Source organism: Vulpes lagopus, chromosome 6 (genome assembly GCF_018345385.1).
Source record: "Vulpes lagopus strain Blue_001 chromosome 6, ASM1834538v1, whole genome shotgun sequence".
Taxonomy (NCBI): domain Eukaryota; kingdom Metazoa; phylum Chordata; class Mammalia; order Carnivora; family Canidae; genus Vulpes; species Vulpes lagopus.
Window position 1 is genome coordinate 35,024,221 of NC_054829.1, and position 22,092 is coordinate 35,046,312.

The window sequence follows — 22,092 nt, forward strand, 5'->3', positions numbered from 1 at the left end:
TAATCTAAAGCCATCCTCCAAATTATCCAACAAAACAAGAAATAAAAACTATATTGTCCCCCACTGTAGAGAAAGGAAGCAAGACACAGGCCAGAGGCTAGACCAAAGCTGGACAATCCCTGAGCACAAGTCAAAAGTCATCTGCAGAAAACATCAACTTTGTTTCCACAGCTAAGAAGTCCTGACTGCTTCTGCATGTCTGTGAAACTCCTCAGCAAGTGAGAGACACAGACTTGAATCCTGAAGACTCCTTCGTGAAGGCATCCACTAAAGCATTCTAGTGGAAAATGACCATACTATGAATGTTATCCAATAATTACATTTACCATTGTTTCAACAATATGGTTTTATCAAAAGAAAAATAGCGAAGTTGGGGCCCCTAAGTGGTTCAGTTGGTTAAGCATCTGACTCTTGATTTCAGCTCAGGTTTTTTTTTAAGATTTTATTTATTTATTCATGAGAGACACAGAGAGAGAGAGAGGGGCAGAGATACAGACAGAAGGAGAAGCAGGCTCTATGCAGGGAGCCTCATGTGGGACTTGATCCCAGGACTCCAGAATCACACCCTGTACTGAAGGCAGGCGCTAAACCGCTGAGCCACCCAGGGATACCTCAGCTCAGGTCTTGATCTTAGGATCATGAGTTCAAGCCCCTTATTGGGCTCCATGCTGGGTGTGGAATGTACTCAAAAAATTTTTTTCAGGGGCATCCAGGTGGCTCAGTCAGTTAAATATCTGCCTTTGGCTCAGGTCATGATCCCAGGGTCCTGTGATGAAGCCCCACATTGGGCTTCTTGCTCAGTGGGGAGTCTGCTTCTTCCTCTCCCTTTGCTCCTGCCCCTGCTTATGCTCTCTCTCTCTCACTCTATCAAATAAATAAATAAAATCTTTAAAAAAATTTTTAATAGCCCAGCTATTTCTATAGACAAATAAAATACATAAAGTATGACTATTTTACCTTTATATTCTCATTATGATTTTCAGGAAGTTCTATGGACATATCTGTTGAAAAATCAACAGTTGGTTTTTCTTCTTTAGATAGCTGAGTATTTTCATAATTGTCAAAATTGGGCTGATCCTGTTTTTTTATAAGTGGCAGGTTCATGTCCTATAAAAAAAGTCAAATATTTAAAGCCCATATTTTTTAATGTAAAGATATATTATTATCAACAATTGGACATAATATATTCAATATATTTCTGGGATTTATCACTTAGTAACAACATTATAAAGTATGAGCACTTCCCATAAAATACCTCAGTTTCAAATTATTATTAAGAAATAGAAAATTTTAATGAAGTTCAAAAATTATTTATTAAAAGTCTGCTTTTTATAAATGTAAAAGCTATATAAAGCTCAGTGTATGTTCTCAAGGAGCTTGAAATCTGTAGGCAAAAAATGCTTATGTTGTTCTATAATAGCAAATGAATTTCAACTAGAAATGTCCACACAAAAACTTGTACAAAAATGTTCACAGCAGCATTATTCATAATAGTTAAGAGGGTGGAAAGAAGCCATTGTGCATCAAGTGATCACTGAATAAATAAAATGTTGGTTATCCATACAGTAGATTATTTGCCATAAAAAGAAATGAAATACTGAAACCTGCTACAACACAGAAAAACCTTGAAAACATTACCTTAAGTTTAAAAAGACGAGAAATGAAAGACGAGATATTATATGATCCTATCTGTATGAAATATCTAGAATAGGCAAATCTACAGAGACATGAAATAGATTAGTGGCTGCTGGGAAGGCTGGGAGAAAGTGGGAAGTGACTGCTAATGAGTACAGAGATTCTTTAGTAGGTGATAAAAGTGTTCTAAAATTAATGATGGTGATGGCTGCCCAACTCTGAATATACTAAACACCACTGAGTCACATACTTTATATGAGTGAACTGTATGGCATGGGAATTATATCTCAATGAAACTGTTACCAATAAACAAAAATAAAAAAACTTACAAGTTGGGTTTTTGTAATAAATTTTCTCCATCTTTTATTCAGCCTTCTCAGTTCTTTAGAAATGGAGGATCCAACTTCATCATTACTGACTTGAATTAAGAAATTTCCCACTTCATTTAAAGTAGTATGTTCTCTATTCCATTGCGATAGTGTCTCAAAGGGAACCTACACAACATATAAGCAACACATTTAATGACATAACGTCTTTCCATTACCTACAATAGATCTTTACCAAGGTTGATTCTCAGCAAAAATGAGTATGACGTTTTTGCAGATATTCTAACCCTTCCCTTCCTTGTTGGACTAGTTCTTCATTCCTAATCACTAATTGGCAGGCATCAGCTGTCTGTCATCACTCCTGGTCCTGAACTTTTAGGAAGCATCTGATGTTCTTTCTAAGTGGCTAATGAACTTAGAGCAAAGGTTCTCAAGCATTTATTAGTTCATGGTGCCCTAAATGTCTCAGTAATTTTTTTATAGATTCCTTAGAACAGAAGATTCATCTTATGGGTCTCATTTTCAAGTGGGTCCAAACCACTTGGTAGTTTTTTGCTGCATGATATCCAACAGACTGATACAGTGTCTCCCTCAAAATTTAAATTATCTTGAAAGTCCTCTTTGGCAATTCAGAGTACCTGAGCACAGAGTTTGGGAACTGCAAGGCTTAATGTGTTATTTTTCTCAGTTATGTGAATTTTCATAAAAGATCTTTAATGGAAGGAGCTAAATAGTATTATGCTAAGCAAAATAAGTCAGGCAGAGAAAGACAAATACCATATGATTTCACTCATATGTGGAATTTAAGAAACAAAACAAATGAGCTAAGGGACAGAAAGAGAGAAACCAAGAAACAGACTCTTAACGATAGAGAACAAATTGATGGTGACGAGAGGGGGAGAGGGCCTGGGAGATGGGGGAAATAGGTGAGAGAGGTTAAGGAAGGCACTTGTCTTCATTAGCACTGGATGCTGTATGAAAGTGTTGAATGACTATATTGTACCAATGAAACTAATATTACACAGTATGTTAACCAACTAAAATTTAAATAAAAACTTAAAAAAAATATCTTAGAAGAAGTGTTGAAAGTCAAAGATTTGGATTGCTAGTATCACTATAGCTGACAGGAAGAATGACTCACTAATTCCTCAAGTATGCTCTTTGCATTCCTATACTCAACACAAATTTTACTTTCATATAAACAGCCCATTTTCAGCTGAGCACCTTTACCTTCTATTTGGAAAATGTTTAATCTGAGAGGCTGTCTATATCCATATGCAAATGAAAAAAAGAAAAGCTACCTCAGAGAATAATCATAAAACCGATTTTTACATGACTAGCAAATGAAAACAATCATGAATTACACTGAAATTTCTTCCATGTCTCTCCACATAGGTCTGAGCTATTTTGCATTTTCTTCCTCTAGAAACTCAAGTAGATTTTAGAGCTGAAAGGTAGTCACCCAAATGGAAAAATAAAATTTAAAATATCAATTTATTTTATTACCTATCTATAAGCTATCAAATACTCCCAGTCTTTTATTTCTTTCCAAAGAACTTAGCAATATATCTTTCAAAAGCTATACTCTGTGTGTGTGCATGTGCATGTGTGTGTGTGTGTGTGAGTGTGTGTGTGTGTGTGTGTAAACCTGTGACCAGAAGAAAACTTCCTTTTGGCAATTATATTAGAAAGAAACTAAACTCATTTCAACACCTTGAAGAATTTTGCTACGAATCATGCTTACTGTTCCCTGGCCTCTCATTTTTGGATTGAAAATGAAGATCTCCAAACAAAATGAAAAAAAGAAAGTAAAATTGAGGAGGCACCAGTAGACTGAAAATGAAAATACCTCTTTCATCTGTTCCTTCTTTGTCTCCTCAAAACAAGCCTTGAGTAAGCGAAGATTTTCCACATAAGTAGCCCAACATGTCAGAACTTTTTGTAGAGTGGATTTCACATTATATATATTTTTTCTATACATACAAATGTTATGTTCCACCGCTGTATATTGTTCACTAATATCCTGATGTTGTCCAGCTATAATGGTGACAAAACAAGAAAGTAATCTCAGAAAACAGTTTATTATTAATAAAATACTGTTAAGAAAAATATTTGCGTATTAATTGGCAGTGGTAAAATAAATATGTACTCCGACAATATTAAAAGTGAATGCAAGAATTTTCCAAACAAAACACATATGTAAAACCAATTTCTAGAACATTAAGGTATAAAGAGAGTGAAATGGAAAATGCTACTTTTAAGTGATTCCATAAAAAAATAACTGTATGGCTTTACCTAAATTTTTATGGATTTCTTCACATTTCTGAAAGGAAGATTCAAGTTGAGCTAGGAACTCTTTTTCTTCAATAAATTTCTGGGAGGGGAAAGGAAAAAATATATTGACAGTTTTACTATTAAAAATGAGCAAAGACATTTATATAAAGACATAAATATTGATGAAGCACTTAGGCACCAAAATTTCTTTACGGTTTTATTTTATTTTATTTTATTTTAATTTTTATTTTTTTTTAATTTTTATTTATTTATGATAGTCACAGAGAGATAGAGAGAGAGGCAGAGACACAGGCAGAGGGAGAAGCAGGCTCCATGCACCGGGAGCCCGACGTGGGATTCGATCCCGGGTCTCTAGGATCGCGCCCTGGGCCAAAGGCAGGCGCCAAACCGCTACGCCACCCAGGGATCCCTCTTTACGGTTTTAATACTATATATTTGGGTAGAAAAGAAGAGCAGTTCATGGAGAAAGACAGTTAAGACCTAGGAGATAGAAATACAAGTATGAATACTATGTAGGTATGAGACCTGACAAAGATTATCTTACTGCAGTGATACGGTTCTACAGTGGTTTTCCTCCTGTGGGAAAAGGCAAGTTAAGTATAGAATTTTCAAAATCTCCTTTTTCACACATTTATTAATATTGCATCATTTATATCAGTTTCTCTTACTTCTTATATTATTAATATTGAATAATTTTTATTAGCAATATTAGAGTATGTTGTAAATAGATACCATCCATCACACAAAAACATTTGAGAAACGACCAATAGTCAAATTATGTGTCCTATGCAAGCAAATTCTGCCTTGGAAAAAGAGAGTTAATTAAAAGCTCTTATTTATTTTACGCTTATTAGGCACTAATGGTATGATTATTTAAATGGAAAACTGAAAAATCAAAGAAAGAAAGATATTCAAAATCTAGTCTAATTTCAAATGATGCCTTCTATTCAGGAATGCACAGTGTTCATTTAAAAAATTTTTTTGTTTATTTAAGAGAGAATCAGATATAGCAAGAGAGAGCACGAGCAGGGAGGAGGAGAAGCAGGCTCCTCGTCGAGCAGGGAGCCCAACATGGGACTCCATCATGACCACAGCCAAAGGCAGATGGTTAACTGACTAAGCCACCCACGTGCCCCAGGAATGTAGTGTTTAAATCATTAATTGTGGGATCCCTGGGTGGCGCAGTGGTTTAGCGCCTGCCTTTGGCCCAGGGCCTGATCTTGGGGTCCTGGGATCGAGTCCCATGTCGGGCTCCCTGCATGGAGCATGCTTCTCCCTCTGCCTGTGTCTCTGCCTCTCTCTCTCTCTTTGGGTGACTATCATAAATAAAAAATAAATAAATAAAAATCATTAATTGTAAATAAATCGCTCGCCATCTTGTTTTTCAATTTTGCACCGAAATCTTGGGATTTTTCTTTTTGGCCTCTCATTCCAAAGAGGGAAATAGAAAGAATGATAAGTCCTAACTGTAGAAATGACATTTCTAGGATGCTTTTGTTTTAATTTACAAATGAACATGTTTATATTTAAATCACTGCAACATTTTTTCCCTATAAATTGCAAGAGCTAAACCCTCTCTCCAAAAAAATGCCTCAAGACAAAAGGTACTGTCTTTCCCACTCCTACAACTTGAAAGGCTAAGACCAAATGTTCTAAAAAATATATTAATTTTTGAATGAAACTATGAATCTGAGTGGGAAAAAATATTAAACAAGACATCCAGTAAGTGAAAGTTGGAATTGTTACTGGAAATAACATTGAAACTTTTCCTAACTATTATGTTAATTAGCCTGGCTAATTGACTCTCTCCTGCTGAGATAAATAATGCTGTTTTCTCTTTCTTACTCCTCCCAAAGTCTGTTATTTGACTACCTGTAATTCTGTTCTCCAGGCAATTTTAAGCTAATGAAAGCTACCAAGAAAACTCATCTCAAAATCTGAAAAGGTGAAGGGAAATTGTGCCAAGGAAGAATGCAAACCCAGCTCCCAGACATGCAGAATACTTGTCTAAGACACAAAATAAAGCAGCTTACATGCCAGTCTTCCAGCAACAATTCCACAGATGCTTTGTTCCCATATTTGACGTTCCAAACATCCAATTTTAATTTCACTTCATCTATCAAACCAAGAACTGAGCACTTATAGTAATGAAATTCTAGACGTGGAATGAGTTTTTTCCCCGAAATGTTGTTGATTCTGGAAAATATTGCAGGTTTCAGAATTTAACTTAATAGTATTGTCCAAATGCAAGTAATCTGCTTGGCATTTCTAAAATATTGGGTCTTTGGCTTTTTATTTTAAACACATGGAACTCAGATGTATACTCAAATCTTCTTCTGGTTTTGTTTTGTTTTGTTTAAAGTAAGCTCTACAATACCCAATATGGGGGCTTGAACTCATGACCTTGAGATCAGGAGTCGCATGTTCTACCAAGTAGGCAGTCAGGTGCCCCAAATCCTTTTTTTTTTTAACAAAAAGTAAACAAACATTGTGGCTAAATATAAAATAACTATTTCTGAGATGGAAACATATAATACAACATTTTCTGGAGAAACTATTCCCCTACTGAAAAAAATCCTGCAATAAATGTTAATCTCCAAAATATTTTACTACATTTGTAAACTTTCATATAACTGAATGCAACTATAATTTCAAACATTTACATATTAAAACAGCTTTCATTATTAAGGCTAACACCCTCTTATTATTCTAATAAGTTACTTACAAATGATGAGAAAAGAGATGATGTGGACAACAGCAATTAAATAATCTCTATATTTATAGTATTTTGGAATTTACAAAGTGCTTTCAGATACCTCCTCCCACTTCACCCAGTATCCTTGTGAAACATGAACAGGGTGATAATCCTTATCCTATATGTACAAATGAGGATACATGCTCATTTGTAAATGAGTAAGTAACTTCATCAAAATTCAGTACGGAGCTCGGACTCCATGTCCAGAACTTTTTCCCACCATCCATATCCTACCATCCAATAAAAGAGGAAGTATGGTTAGCATGTTTTAATGTTACTGTTACATAAAATGTGAAGAAGGTACTATTAATCAAGATTTAAAGCATACTTGTCAGAAATTATCTAAAAATCTCTAATTTTCTCATCCCTATAGCTTCATGTTAGTGCTCAAACATGAATGGTATCAACAGTTGTGAAGTGGTAGCATTACAAACCGTCCTTTCATTTCCTCCAATTTCTTAGGTGGTACCAGTGGCAAATGTTCTTCATCTCTATTTTCAAATGTCAGAAGAGTATTCGAATTACAATCAAATTTATCCATCAGATTCTGAAAAGAAATTTAGCATGACATGAACCAGACTTCTTGCCAAACATTGTAATTGGGGATCTGTTAATCTCATTTGTTCTGGGCATGCACTGCATCTTTTTCCAAAAAAAAAAAAAAAGTCATAAAGCCCTTACATTTTCACAAAAACTTTGAAAATAAGTATTCATCAAAAATGCATTAAACTGGCTCATTTTACAGAGAGGCAGACTATAGTCTCTTTGGTAAAAGCATTATCAAAATCTTTTGTTTTTGGATTTCTTTTCCATTCGTTTGTGGGTTCACATGCTATAAATGTCACATATCAAATTCCATTTTAGTGAGAACCCAATCTCTCACATTGTAAACCATTCTCCTCCCTCTTCTTTGGTTGGGCTTTACAATTGCGTTAGAACTTACTAGATTCTACCTTATTGTTTCCACCTTGAACTGGCACAATGCCCATGAAGAAAGTAAAGGTATCTCTGGCTCCCAAAAATCTCCAAGGGAATCATTCCAAACCATCCTCAAATACCCACTCTATTTCCTTCCTTTCTCCCTAGGGCAAAGTGTTCCTCAAGAACAGTCCCTAACAAAGCATGGATTTTTTTTCATGTTTCTTTTTTCTTTTCCAACCTTGATTAAAGTCATTTTCTCTTGAATTAGAGCCATGGCTTCACAGTAATCCTGGGAAGCTGGCAAATCTTCATCTATAAGCCCCTCTATCTCCTGGAGCCAGGCTTCGATTTGATGCAGTGGTGAGGGCAAGGCATGATTCAGCTCTGTTTTCCACACATTAATCTGAAAAAACAAAAATATGTGCTTCAGTAGACACTCTTCTAAAGTTTACTTACTTCTTCAGGGGCACCTGGGTTGCTCAGTCGGTTGAGCATCTGACTCTTGGTTTTGGCTCAGGTCATCTCAGGGTCATGAGATCGAGCCCAGGGTCAGGCTCCTCACTCAGCAGAGTCTGCTTGGGATTCTCTCCCTCTCCTCCTGCACCCTGCCCCCAATAAATAAATAAAACCTTTCAACCTCTTACTACCTTAGCCTTCCCACCACTCCCTACAGGCACATGAGTCATACAAATGCCAACTACTTATTTCCCCAAACATTGACTGCATTCCCAAGGTGTTCACTCTTGCTGTCCCTTCCATCTGGATTTTTCCTCCACTAAGCACCATTAAAACTCACTCCCACAGTCATTTATTCATTCATTCACTCACTCAGTAAACATTTATTAAAAATCTGTTGTGTTAAGAGCTGATAGAGATAAAAAGGCTTCTAGAATGGAGAAGGGACATGCAGTGGTTGCACACCACAGAGGACAGTGGAGCAGTTAGACACAAATTAGATGTATCCACATGTGAACACTGGGGCATTTTAAATATACGTGCCCAAAAATTTAAGAAATAGAAAATATATAACATCAATTTACACAACTTAAAAATACATGAGCATAAAAATATAATATGTATTTTGTAAGAACATACAAAAAAAAAAAAAAAAGATACGCATTAACCACATCATGAGATTGGCCAAAGGAGAAAGGGAAATGGAAGGAGGGCATGGGTGTAGAAAGACATAAACACAAATTAAACAAGTGAATAAAAGTTAGAGCAGGGACTTGCCCAGACCCATGTGCCATGAAGGGAAGAGTAAGTTTAACACAACCCTCTACATCTGAGGGTCAGTCAGATAAATATAAAGAAAACACAGATCTTGCCTGAACCACCTGGTGGGGGAAGCAAAGTACATGATTACAGTTAAGTGTGGTCAGCAATATAACAGAGCCAGACAGATGGGCTCAGGGAAGAACCTGGAAGAACACTGATTCCACAATGATGCCCAGAATTCTTTTTTTTTTTTTTTCTAATTTTTAATTATTTTTTTGTCTTTCAAATTTTTATTTGAATTATTTTACTTGAAATGTTTAAATCCCAGTTAATAGTAACTGTAATATCAGCTTCAGGTGTAGAATTCAGTGATCCATCACTTATAACACCCAGTGCCTGTCACAATTAAGTGCCCTCCTTAATCCCCATCACCCATTTAACCCATGCTCCTGCCCACCTCCCCTCCAAGAACCTTGTTTGTTCTCTATCCTTAAGCGTGTTTCCTGGGCACCTGGGTGGCTCGGCTGATTAAGCATCTGCCTTTGACTCAGGTCATGATCCCAGGGTCCTAGGATTGAGTCCTGCATCAGGCTCCCTGCTCAGCAGGGAAGTCTGCTTGTCCTCCCTCTACCCTTCCCTCCCCTTGTGCTCTCTCTCTCTCTCTCTCTGAAATAAACAAATAAAGTCTTATTATTTAAAAAGAGTCTGTTTCCTGGATTGTTTCTCTCTCTCCTTCCCCTCCTTCCCCCCATGTTTATCTGTTTTGTTTCTTAACTTCCTGAGGCAACGGAAACAAAAGCAAAAATAAGCTAATGGGACTTAAGATAAAAAGCTTCTGCACAGCAAAGGAAACAATCAACAAAACTTAAAGGCAACCTACAGATTGGGAGAAGATATTTGGAAATAACTTATCTGATAAAGGGCTAGTATCCAAAATCTGTAAAGATTTATCAAACTTAACACACAAAAAAACCAATAATCCAGTTTAAAAACGGGCAGAAGACACGAATAGACATTTTTCTAAAGAAGAAATCTAGATGGTTAACAGACACATGAGAAGATGCTCAACATCACTCATCATTAGGGAAATATAAATCAAAACTACAATGAGCGGGGATCCCTGGGTGGCGCAGCGGTTTGGCGCCTGCCTTTGGCCCAGGGCGCGATCCTGGAGACCTGGGATCAAGTCCCACGTCGGGCTCCCGGTGCATGGAGCCTGCTCCTCCCTCTGCCTGTGTCTCTGCCTCTCTCTCTCTCACTGTGTGCCTATCATAAATAAATAAAATTTTTTAAAAAAAACTACAATGAGATATCACCTCACACCTGTCAGAATGGCTAAAATTAACAACACAGGAAACAACAGGTGTTGGCAAGGAGATGGAGAAAGGGAAATCTTAAACTGTTGGTGGGGATGCAAATTAATGCAGCCACTCTGGAAAACAGTATGAGGGTTCCTCAAAAAGTTAAAAATAGAGAGGTGCCTTGGTAGATCAGTCGATTAAGCATCTGACTTTGGCTCAGGTCACGATCCCAGACTCTTAGAATCAAGCCCCAAGTTTGGCTCTGCATTCAGTTGGGATTCTGCTTGTCCCTCCAACCCTCTCCTCACTTGTGTGATCTTTCTCTCTCAAATAAATTAATAATTTTTTAAAAGTTAAAAATATAACCACCTTAAGATCCAATAATTGCATTACTAGGTATTTGCCCAAAGAATACAGAAATGCTGTTTAAAGGGATACACACACCCCAATGTCTACAGCACCATTATCTACAATAGTCAAATTATGGAAAGAGCCCAAATGTCCACTGACCAATGAATGGATAAATAAGATGTGATATTCCACACAATGGAATATTATTCAGCCATAAAAAGAGTGAAATCTTGCCATTTGCCATAATGTGGATGAAGCTAGAGAATATTATGCTAAGTAAAATAAGTCAGGGAACAATAAATACTATATGATTTCACTCATATGTGGAATTTAAGAAACAGAACAGATGAACATAGATGCCCAGAATTCTTAAGCATGATAAAAATGCTCTGAGACCACCTCCTTTCATGAGGACCCCATTTAGGAGTGTGCTTTGTTTGTTTTTGAGTGTTTTTATTTTTTTTTTTAATCTGAACTCACAGTTCTATTACAGCTTTTGTAGCATTCTCATTCCATCCACCCCCATGAAGATCAAGCACAAATTAGAATTTGTTTCACTCAAATGACTTGCTCTAATGAAAGTATGAGCTTAAAAAAAAAAAAGTATGAGTTTTAAATCTGTATTTCTCTTTCCATTATAGTTCTACTAAATGAATTGCCACTATTCTTAAAGTTAAATTAAATTAAATTAAATTAAATCGAGAAAGGAAAAAAGCAAGATTACATTTTTAAAAGAATAGGGTTATCTGATTCATCACTAATTGAAAAACATTTATCAGACACCACCATATGCGAGGCAAATATCAAAAAGAAACATATAAAAGCAAATACCCAAGTATAAAGATGTTAAATGAGGAAAAAGCTAGGCTTCTTTAAGGCAGTCAAATGGAACTATTCATGAACTAGAAGCATTAAATATTATACTTTTTACATCTTTTGCTCTTTTTTTTAGGTTTATTGAGATATAATTGACATTAAAATGTAGAATATGGTGATTTGATACACATATACATTGCAGAAGGATTCCCTCTATCTAGTTAATTAACAAACACATCCATTACTTCACATATTTATCTCTTTTTTTTTTGGTGAAAACATTTAAATTCAACGTTCTTAGCAAATTTCAGTGATAGAATACAGTGTTACCAAGTCTGGCCATCACGTGATCTTACTCAACTCAGCTGAAAGTTTGTACCCTTTTACCAACTTCTATTCCCTCTATGCTCCATCCTTGACAACTAATTTTCTACTCGCTATCTCTATGAATTTGACTTTTTTTTTTAAGATTCCACATGTGGGGATCCCTGGGTGGCGCAGCGGTTTGGCGCCTGCCTTTGGCCCAGGGCACGATCCTGGAGACCCGGGATCGAATCCCACATCGGGCTCCCGGTGCATGGAGCCTGCTTCTCCCTCTGCCTATGTCTCTGCCTCTCTCTCTGTCTCTCTGTGACTATCATAAATAAATAAAAATTAAAAAAAAATAAGATTCCACATGTAAGTAATACCATGTAGTATTTTGATTGCTTGCAAGTTTCTCTTCTCAAACGGCATATGGCAACAGGCAACACTACAATTTTAAATCACTAAGTATATGCAATTAAGCCTTCACTTGGAAAAGAAAGAAAAACAAGTTTTCATTATTATGAATTTTTAATATGTGCTTTTATTATATCCAAATTATTTGTGCATTTGCCAAAATAAAATAAGGCAGAAAGTTGATAAATGAGTAAAAGAGAGGCTAAAAGCAATAGCTCTAATTCAACTGATGATCTTTCTACAACTGAAAGAAAGCTGTATATATTTTGAATAAAACAGAATGTGTGCTTTCTGCCTGAGGACTGTACTCTATGTAATGGTCAGAAGAAGAAAGATAGAAGGTGATATTTAACTTTGTTTCTTTTCTTTCTCATTTACCATAAAAAAAAAAATGGCTCCATACTTTCTAGTTTGGGAAATTACTTTTGAATTTGGTTGAAAATTTGTATCTGATCTGACCTGATCCTGTCAGGTCAAAATAACATAATACTGCTATTTTACATAACTGGCTCAAAATGAAACCATTTACTGTGATGTTTTGAGGTAACTATATGCTCAAACAACTGAACCAGAAACTGTCTAGATGGTATACACCTGATGACTTTAAAAATAATATGTCTAATTTGCCACACCAAGGCAATGAGCTGTATTACATCTACGAAGGAATGGATTTTCAAGCTATTATCAATTTGCAGCACTTAGTCTTGCAAAATAGTTTTTTTAATGGTTTTTCTCATTATTGTGGGTACTTTTTCCAAATCATATTCAATAAAATTAGGCCAGGTCTTTGTGGCCTGGAACATCATGAACTCTATAGACAATATCTTCTTCCTTTCCTTCCATTTTGTTGAGGACCTGTAACCAAGAGCTCCTACACCTCACAAAGGTCAGTTTCAATGCTGTGATAAGAATAAGTTGAGGACGTGATGACACCTGCCACTTGGTGCAAAGGTTTCCAGAACTATGCCAGTTCTCCCCAAATTAGGTACTTGGAGAGGGCGGCTCGTTTAAGCTACTAGACTATTTAACACCCTTCATAAATGATGTGAAAAATATATTCTGGAAACAGACTAGCACTCCTGACAGCCAAGAGACTTGAGCAGGGATCAACAAATTTGTCCAGGGCCAGAGTATTTTTGACGTGCAGACCATAAAATCTTTGTTGCAACTTTGTAAATTCACCAAAAATCATTTAATTTATCCATTTCAGTTGAATGAATTGTATGGTATATAAATTATACCTCAATAAAGATGTCAAAAAAAAAAAAAAGAACTAAGGCAGAATGTCTAGGTGGCTCAGTCGGTTAAGCATCTGACTCTTGATTTCAGCTCAGGTCATGATCTCAGGATCATGATGTGGAGCCCCACATCTGGTTCCACACTTAGCAGGGAATCCACTTGAGATTCTCTTTATCTCCCTCTGCCCTTGGCCTGCACTCTCTCTCTTCCTCTCTCTCTAAAATAAATAAATGAATCTTTAAAAAAAAGAATATAGGCAAAATAAAGACATTCACAAATCAAAGAAAACTAAGAGAATTTGTTCCCCCAGACCTGCATTATACGATAAGCTAAAAAAAAAGTTTTAAGGCTGAAAAAAAATGAGTTCAGATGAAAACTCAAATCTCTAGAAAGGAATGAGGAACATTAAAAATGATAAACATCTAGATAAATATAAAAGCTTTTTTTCACTTAATATCTTTAAAATGTATGACTATTTTTAGCTAAGATTTATAACACGGTCTTAGGGACTTTAAAACATATGTTTGTGGCATATATATATATAAAGCAACTATAGCATAAAGTATGACAAATGAACCAATTTAATTGCAAGATTTCTACATAAGTAGTTGTATGATAACTTAAAATTATATAAGTAGACTGTAAAATTTTTAAAATGTACGTTGTAATCTCACTAAAAATCTGCTAGAAAGCAGAAGAGCCAAAAAGCCAATAGATAAACTAAAATGAAATTCTAAAAATATTAACATGGTCTAAAGCAAGGCAGGAAAAGAATAGAGATAAAAAGAAAACAGAGGAAATAAACAGAAAAAAAGAATAAAATGGTATACCTCAGTTGAACAATATCAATAATTCCATTAAATATTAACTGACTAAACTCTCCAATTAAAAGGCAGAAATGATCATAATGTATAAGAAAGCAAGATCCAATCATATGCTGCCCATAAGAGATACACTTTAAATATAAAGACTCAAATAGATTGAAAATAAATGAAGGAAAAAGATGTACCACTAAGTCAGCATAAGACTGGAGTGACAATATTGATAACAGATTAAGTATACATCAAGAAAAACAATATTACCAGAGATAAACAGGAATATTTCATAATAATAAAGGTGTCAATTCATCAGGGAGACATAACCATGAATGTACACAACTAATAACAAAATTTTAAAATACATTAAACAAAATTTGACAGAATCAAAGGAAGGATCCTATAGATTTTAACAGCATTCTCTCAGCAATTGATAGAACAACCAAGGAAAATATCAATCAAAACACAGATAATCTGACACTATCAACCACCATATCTTAACTGATATCTATAAAATGCTGTATCAAATTACTATAGAATACATACTCTTTTCAATTGTAAATGACATGTACACCAACATGCACTATGCCCTGGGTCATACGACAAATCTCAATAAATTGCAAACAACTGAAATCATACTAATATATTCAGACACACATACACATTCATCTTCACACATTCTCTCTAGGCTTGTCCCTAACCCCCTTCAGGCATCTATTAATAGTGTCCAAAGTAGAGATGAGGCTGCAAGTTGATCAGAATATGGATAATCTACTGTGGCAAACCAATCATTGATGGCAAATATAAAAATTTTGATAGTTTATAAAAAGTTAGTTTAGTTTATAAAAACTAAGCAGTTTCTCTAAGCAGAATCCCATAAATTCCTACTAAACATCAACCACTACCCAAATGATGCCATGGAGAAAATAACACTCTTCCAAGTTTCTGATGCAGCATCTACTCTTACAGAATTCCTCATGAAAGCCTAAAGTAATCATCCAACAAACAAAGCTGCCTCTTGAAAATGCTCTTCTAATCAATATAACACAGTCACCTGGTAGTTGAGGCCATCCCAGGCTTCTCTCAACTGTAACTGATCTTCACTCAGTTCATCCGGAATCCTTTTTATGGGCAGGATATCCAAAAAGGGCTTTTTTTCTTCATTGAATGACTCCAAAAAGGACAGCAGACTCTACAATCAGGATAATATTTTAAAGACAGAAATTTTAGATCAGTTCATTAACTGTAATCCACTATTTTAAGGTCTATAGCTATAGATTATGTTTAAATTTTTACTAAGATGAAGGTAAAATTCCCTGAATTCAAGATCCTCTCACTGATCTGGAAACCTTCTGCAGTGCACCCTGATCATTTGAGTGCCATCAGAGTAACCACAGGTCACAGCTTGTATCTTATGTCAGTACTGATGGATTTTTACTGGAATAGAGTGGCAACGTCACCCAGCTCGAGAGGACAACTTATGATACTACACAGAAAATGTGACTTTGTTAGTCCTCTTCAAATATGTATCCACAACAAAATAAGAATGAGTGGAAGTGAGAACTATATGGCAAAAGTTATCACTTGTAAACATGTCTATGATTAACTGCAGTTGAGCCAGTTCTTCCCAAGTCATTTTATACAGACTTTAGAAAATACTTTGTTCCTGCTCTCAAAAATTTAATACATAAAGCTTTCCTTGGTTCATATTTGTGTGAAATATTAGTATTTAAGAGTCCTCAATTCCATAATATTATTTCAAACATTATTCACAATAATTGGCAGCACTTTAAGTTAAACTTTATTTTTTTTAAGATTTTATTCATTTATTTGAGAGACAGAGAGAGAAAGCATGCATGGAGGGGGCCAGGCAGAGGGAGAGGGAAAAGCAGACTCCCTGCTGAGCAGGGAGCCGGAGCCAGGGCTGGATCTCAGGACCTGAGATCATGACCTGAGCCAAAGGCAGATGCTTAACTGATTGAGCCACCCAGGTGCCCCTTAAGTTGAGGCATCTGGCTGGCTCAATCAGAAGAGCATGCAACTCTTGATCTTGGGGTCATGAGTTCAAGCCCCATGTTAGGAATAAAGCTTACTTTAATAAATAAATGAAAAATTTTTTAAAGATTAAGTTTTACAAGCAGACTGAGGAATAATTATTATAATTTTCTGATCATTAATAACTTTATGAAGGCTTCTATTTAAGAAACCTGAATCTATGGTACATTAGTAAATCAAATACATGTGTGAGAGCAAAGCACTTCCAGTGGATGCTTATCATCTTGTCAGTAAAAAAAAAAAAAAAACAAATCAGGCCAATGGCACCTGGGCAGTTCAGTTGGTTAAGCATTTGACTTTGGCTCAGGTCATGATCGCAGGGTCCTGAGATTGAGCCCCAAGTAGGCCTCCCTAAATCAGGCTCCGCACTTAGTGGAGACTCTGCTTATTCCTCTCCCTCCCTCTGTCCTTCCCCCTGTTCATCCTTGCATGCTCTCCCTGCACCCCCGAAATAAATAAATAAAATCTTAGAAACAAAACAAAACTAAAAAACCCCACATCAGGGGATCCCTGGGTGGCTCAATGGTTTGGAGCCTGCCTTCGACTCAAGGCATGATCCTGGAGTCCCAGGATCGAGTCCACATCGGGCTCCCTGCATGGAGCCTGCTTCTCCCTCTGCCTGTGTCTCTGCCCCTCTCTCTCTCTCTGTGTCTCTCATGAATAAATAAAATCTTTGAAAAAAAAAAAAAAAACAAAAACCCAAATCAGGCCAGAACAAAGATAGAAGAAGCAAAAAAGCCAAAGCAGTTCAGATGGAAGGAAGATGAGAATGTCCTATCCCTTTCCTGATGCCTCTAAACCAAAAAGAATGCTGTTGCCAGCAAAGTCACACGATCCTCTGAATGGTAGTGTCAGAAAAGCTGGATTCATCCAACTCCCTTAGGGAAACCGAGCGTGGAGGTGCTGAATGTTGTGCAGGCACAGGACAGTATGTCTCCTTTACTCAGGACAGAAGACCGGTAGGGAGCAGAGCTGCAGAGACAGTGGGTTCTACGAAACAGGGCTGATGAATCCTCACTTTGGCTCCTGTTAGTCTCTTTCAAAATAGTACAGGGGATAACTTCCTAACCCGGCGAAGTGCCAGGACATAAAGAGAGCTAAGACTTCAAAGCTAGACTTCACTCAATTCCCATCTCTAACCTCTCAGTAGCTAAGTGACCTCAGACAAGTCACTTAGTGCCTCTAAGTCTTGTCTTCATCTGTAAAACTGGAATAACAATCCCACACCCAGTAAGATGCTGTGACACATAAAATGCTTGTCAGCCGGGCACTTGGTACAAAGCAAGGGTTCAAACGTGATGACAATAACAGTTGCCATTTTTCTTCAAAGTACACCTTGATTGAGATCCTTACTGTTATATTTTGGGGTTGGTTTCATTTCGGATTTCCTGATCTTTTTTCCTTTCAATATTCAATCTGCTCTAGAGTGGAGACTAGAGAAGTTTTACTATAAGAGGCAAGATAGTAAATGTTCTAGGCTTGAGGGCCATATGGTCTCCATTGCCACTACTTAATTCTGGTGTTATAGTGCAAAAGCAGCCACAGACAATACCGTAATGGACATGGCTCTACTCCAATAACACTGTATTTACAAAAACTGCTGATGGGACTCACAGACCAGCTTGCCACAGCCCACTTAGAGTGGCTTACTATTCCAAGTACCATGAGGACCAAGCATCAGCATCACCTGGAAATGCAGAATCTCAGGTCCCACCCCAGAATTACCAAATTAGAATCTGCATTTTTTAAAATTTTTCAGAAGATTTTATTTATTTATTTATTTATTTATTTATTTATTTATTTATTTATTTATTTGAGAGAGGGAGAGGGAGAGCGCACAAGAGAGCACAAGTGGTGGAAAGGGCGAAGCAGGCTGCCCATCAGGCAAGAAGCCTGATGTGGAGCTTGGCCCCAGGACCCTGGGATCATGACCTGAGCAGAAGGCAACCGCTTAACTGAGCCACCCAGGGGCCCCGGAATCTGCATTTTAATAAGATTCCCCAGGTAATTCACATGCAAATTAAAATCTGAGAAGCACTATCCTTGAACTTGATGCTAAAACTTAGTTTAGCATTTATTAAATAATTACTCTGAAAGATTTTTTTCCAAAAACATTCTACTCTTCCCTAACAGTAAGCTACAAATAATTGCTATTTAAAGTCATACTTACTTCATAATTTTTAGAGTAGGTCTCATTTTCTGAATCCTTTAGCACTTTCTGTAGTTTTTTCTCTTGTAGAGTTAACCAGGCCACAGCATCTTTCATCTTGCCCTGTAATTCACACACACACATTTAAAACTCTACCCTAAATAGACTTGGAGTTTTTTTTTTTAACAATAAAATTAACAACTTCAAACATCAGTGAAATATGCAATCATTACACACCAAGGACTCATAGCACCAAAGAGAAATTCTGCTTGTTCACATAACACTTTAAATTTTAAAATGGATTGAGACTAGCACCTGAACATAATGTGCTAAAGAGGTAGGGCAAGCAAGCCCCTATTGTTTTTTTGGGTGGGGGGCTTATCCATTTCCATTATTCCTCAATTTCAGAGAATATTATTCTAAATGACTCATTTATAGCAGGCATATCAGAATACTGCTTTCCAATACATCTAAATATGGGTTAACTCACGGCTATTTACACCCAAATACACTGACATCAAAAAATATCATGAGCATTTGAAAGACCCTAAAAACGCCACTAAAGGTTTTGGTTCTGCTACCCTGTGGACATGAGCAACAATTCTCTTTTTCTTAGATTCTTGATGGCTTACATCTGAGAGCAAAATTTACTGCCAGAGAATAGAGCCAAAAACTTTACATCTTATTTCCATTCTCCTTTAACCTTCATTTATTCTTCTCTTTCTATTAAAACAGGAGTGTTTTCTATATATTTTTGCATCTGATTTCATGGACAGTTGAATTTTTCATTTTATTTTTTAATAAGAAAATTAATTAGAAAAGAGTAGCTCCTCAGCAGGTTAGAAATAACTGAACTGAATTAGAAGGCTGAGTCCCAGCTTGAGTCTCTGTCCCAGAGTCAGCAACAATCTGGCATAAGGCCTCAAAATGTTAACAGTTGGAAAAACATCAGCCTAAATTTGACACATAAAATGCGACAATATGACTGCATGTAAACACATCTGAGGAGGTAGCTTAAAGAAATATTATTTTAACATTCAAAAACAGTGTACTAAATTCACAGCACTCATTTATCTTCACAGCAGCAGAATAAGTGTTTATTTGCAGCTCAGTGATTTTTATGAAATTCACACCTACAGTATTTGTACCTGACTGAAAGTCAAAGGAAAAAACTGAATAATCAAATGACAGTCTCATAGTGATTCAAGAGTACCTCAGCAAACAATGATGAAGAGTAGAACACACTGCCCCCATTTTTATAAATTATACAATTCCAGTTATATGTAGCTAAAGAACAGGTAAAATGGAAATATGCTAAAATTAGATTGCAGTGATGGTTGCACAACTATATAAACATGCTGAAAACCACTGAATTGTAAACTTTAAATGGTTTAATTTTATGGTATGTAAATTACATTTCAAAAAAGCTGTTAAAATAGACAAAAAATTAGTAAGCTCTAGAATTTTTCAAAAGCCTGCTAAATTTAATTTGTCTTAATATACTGCCTATGTAAAAGTTATTTTAGATAACTCAGCAAAGTTTAATTAATTACCACTTTTAACTTAAAAATATTTTTAAAAAGGCAAAACTAATCTATAGTGAAAGAAATTGGAATATTGGCTGCTGAGGGTAGGGAGTACAGATAGTAAAGAGGCACAGTAGTACATTCCAGGTGATAGAAATGTGTTACATCATGATTGCTGCATGGTTTACATGGTTGTATGCATTTGTCAAAACTCATAGAACTCCACATTAAAGTTCTATATGCAAATTATACCTCAATTTTAAAAATTAAGCATTGGTAGGGTACAACAAAAATGTGCTTGAGTCATACTTATAAGGACATACCTGAGTTTTATCTCCAGTCTCAGCTGCATCCTTCGAATACCGTAGAAATTGTGCCACATAGGTCATGATTGACTTTTCATCGGGATTAGCAACATCCACATCTGCAAGATATGCCACACTATCAATTAGCTATAAATTTGATTTACTGTAATTACTACATAAAAACAGGCTATGCCATAAGATAGCCTTGAAATGAACCAAAGTAGTTAGCCAGCCATGCAATCTCTGGTCAGTCGCTCTTGTTCCATGTCTGCGCAGTGGCTAAGAGCTTAGATCCAGATTCAAACAGAGCTGAATTGAATCCTGGCAGTAGTACATGCACAGCCTCAATTTCCACTATGCATGTTGTCTGTATAAGGGCATAAGTACTCCAGGACGGTGGAAAAGAGAAAATAGTAGCCCTTTCCCTTCCAGAGACATGGTATGGAAACTCCTCCAGGAGTGGAGAGTATAGGAACATATAGTAACTGGAATCCATTCCTGTCAAATGGTCTCAGCAAGTGTGCAGTAAAGCATTTCCAAAAGCATATGTAGTACAGAAGACTTACTCAAGACATCTACAAGATTTTATTTGTTCATTTGTGGAAGAAATATATCTACTGAGAGACTTCTGTGGGCCAATCTTTGTGTTACAGTAACAAAGACCATGATGAAACAAATTTGGAAAATGCTGAATTAAACAAAGTAAAATTATCATACATTCCTTGAGTGCAGAACTTCTCCAGACATAAAATAAATTAGGTAGATCACAAAATCACAAAGAAGGGATCGCAATATGCTCTAGAAAATGAACACATAATTTTGGGTTGTCTTTTGGTATGTTGCCAAAATAACCAGGAAGATACTGAAAAGGAAAATCATTTGTGTTTATTTATTAATTCAGTTAGAATAAATTCATCAAATATTTATAGAGAGCCAACAAATGTAAGTCATGAGCAAGGTATGTAAGGCTGAGTTCTTGCCCATAGGGGCCATATGTTTCATCACTTTATTCATTCAACAAGTAGATGCTAGACACCTGAGTAGATGCTAGATGCCTTAAGACATTATCTGCCCCTCAAGGAGTTCAGTGTTAGGAGAAAAACAAACAACAAACAAATATAACACACCATGCATGCTTTAGCAAATGTGTTTCCTGGGCCCAACGACTCTTCTAAGCGGGCTGAGGAAAAAACATGAATCTAATCCATATCCAAATAATAAAATACATACAATAAACATATAAAAGGTATCAATAAAAAGGTAGGGGTGGAGTTTCAATAAAGGAAGCATCCCTAAGAGCTGAGTTATTCTTTCACTGAGAAAAGTATAACTAAAAAAGTAAAAGTATAGTCAGAGATACATAAAATAATTATACTGGCTTAACTAGATGTTTCTTTTTAAAAACTGTATTATATATGAAGCTATGCATTGTGATTAATTGTTTTAATAAAATTGTCAAAAGATAATTCTCTTATTCAAATATGACACACTATCACTTCGTTTGCATAAATAATCATGATATATTTCACATTTTAAGCTATTATTTAAGCCATTTAAAATGAATTATGGGCAATCTTTTCTACAGTGGAAATTTGCCTTTTTTATACTGTCCTGACATTATTTGCCTAATTATTTTTACATACTGAACTAGGAAAAATATTTTAT

The 22,092-nt window shown here is 36.0% G+C and overlaps 1 protein-coding gene across 5 annotated transcripts in view; it reads right to left on the reverse strand.

Annotated features, from left to right (window-relative positions):
* The window catches only part of SYNE2 (spectrin repeat containing nuclear envelope protein 2), a 326,121-nt gene that overhangs the window by 209,997 nt on the left and 94,032 nt on the right, over positions 1–22,092 (reverse strand). For all 5 annotated transcript variants that reach the window (XM_041759982.1, XM_041759984.1, XM_041759987.1 and 2 more), the window contains 10 exons: positions 20,446–20,546; positions 18,618–18,719; positions 15,447–15,584; positions 8,171–8,335; positions 7,446–7,558; positions 6,290–6,452; positions 4,257–4,335; positions 3,811–3,998; positions 1,965–2,129; positions 958–1,107 (listed from right to left, as the gene is read on the reverse strand). In XM_041759982.1, coding sequence (XP_041615916.1) covers positions 958–1,107; positions 1,965–2,129; positions 3,811–3,998; positions 4,257–4,335; positions 6,290–6,452; positions 7,446–7,558; positions 8,171–8,335; positions 15,447–15,584; positions 18,618–18,719; positions 20,446–20,546 — 1,364 coding nt within the window. The remainder of the gene's footprint in view (positions 1–957; positions 1,108–1,964; positions 2,130–3,810; positions 3,999–4,256; positions 4,336–6,289; positions 6,453–7,445; positions 7,559–8,170; positions 8,336–15,446; positions 15,585–18,617; positions 18,720–20,445; positions 20,547–22,092) is intronic.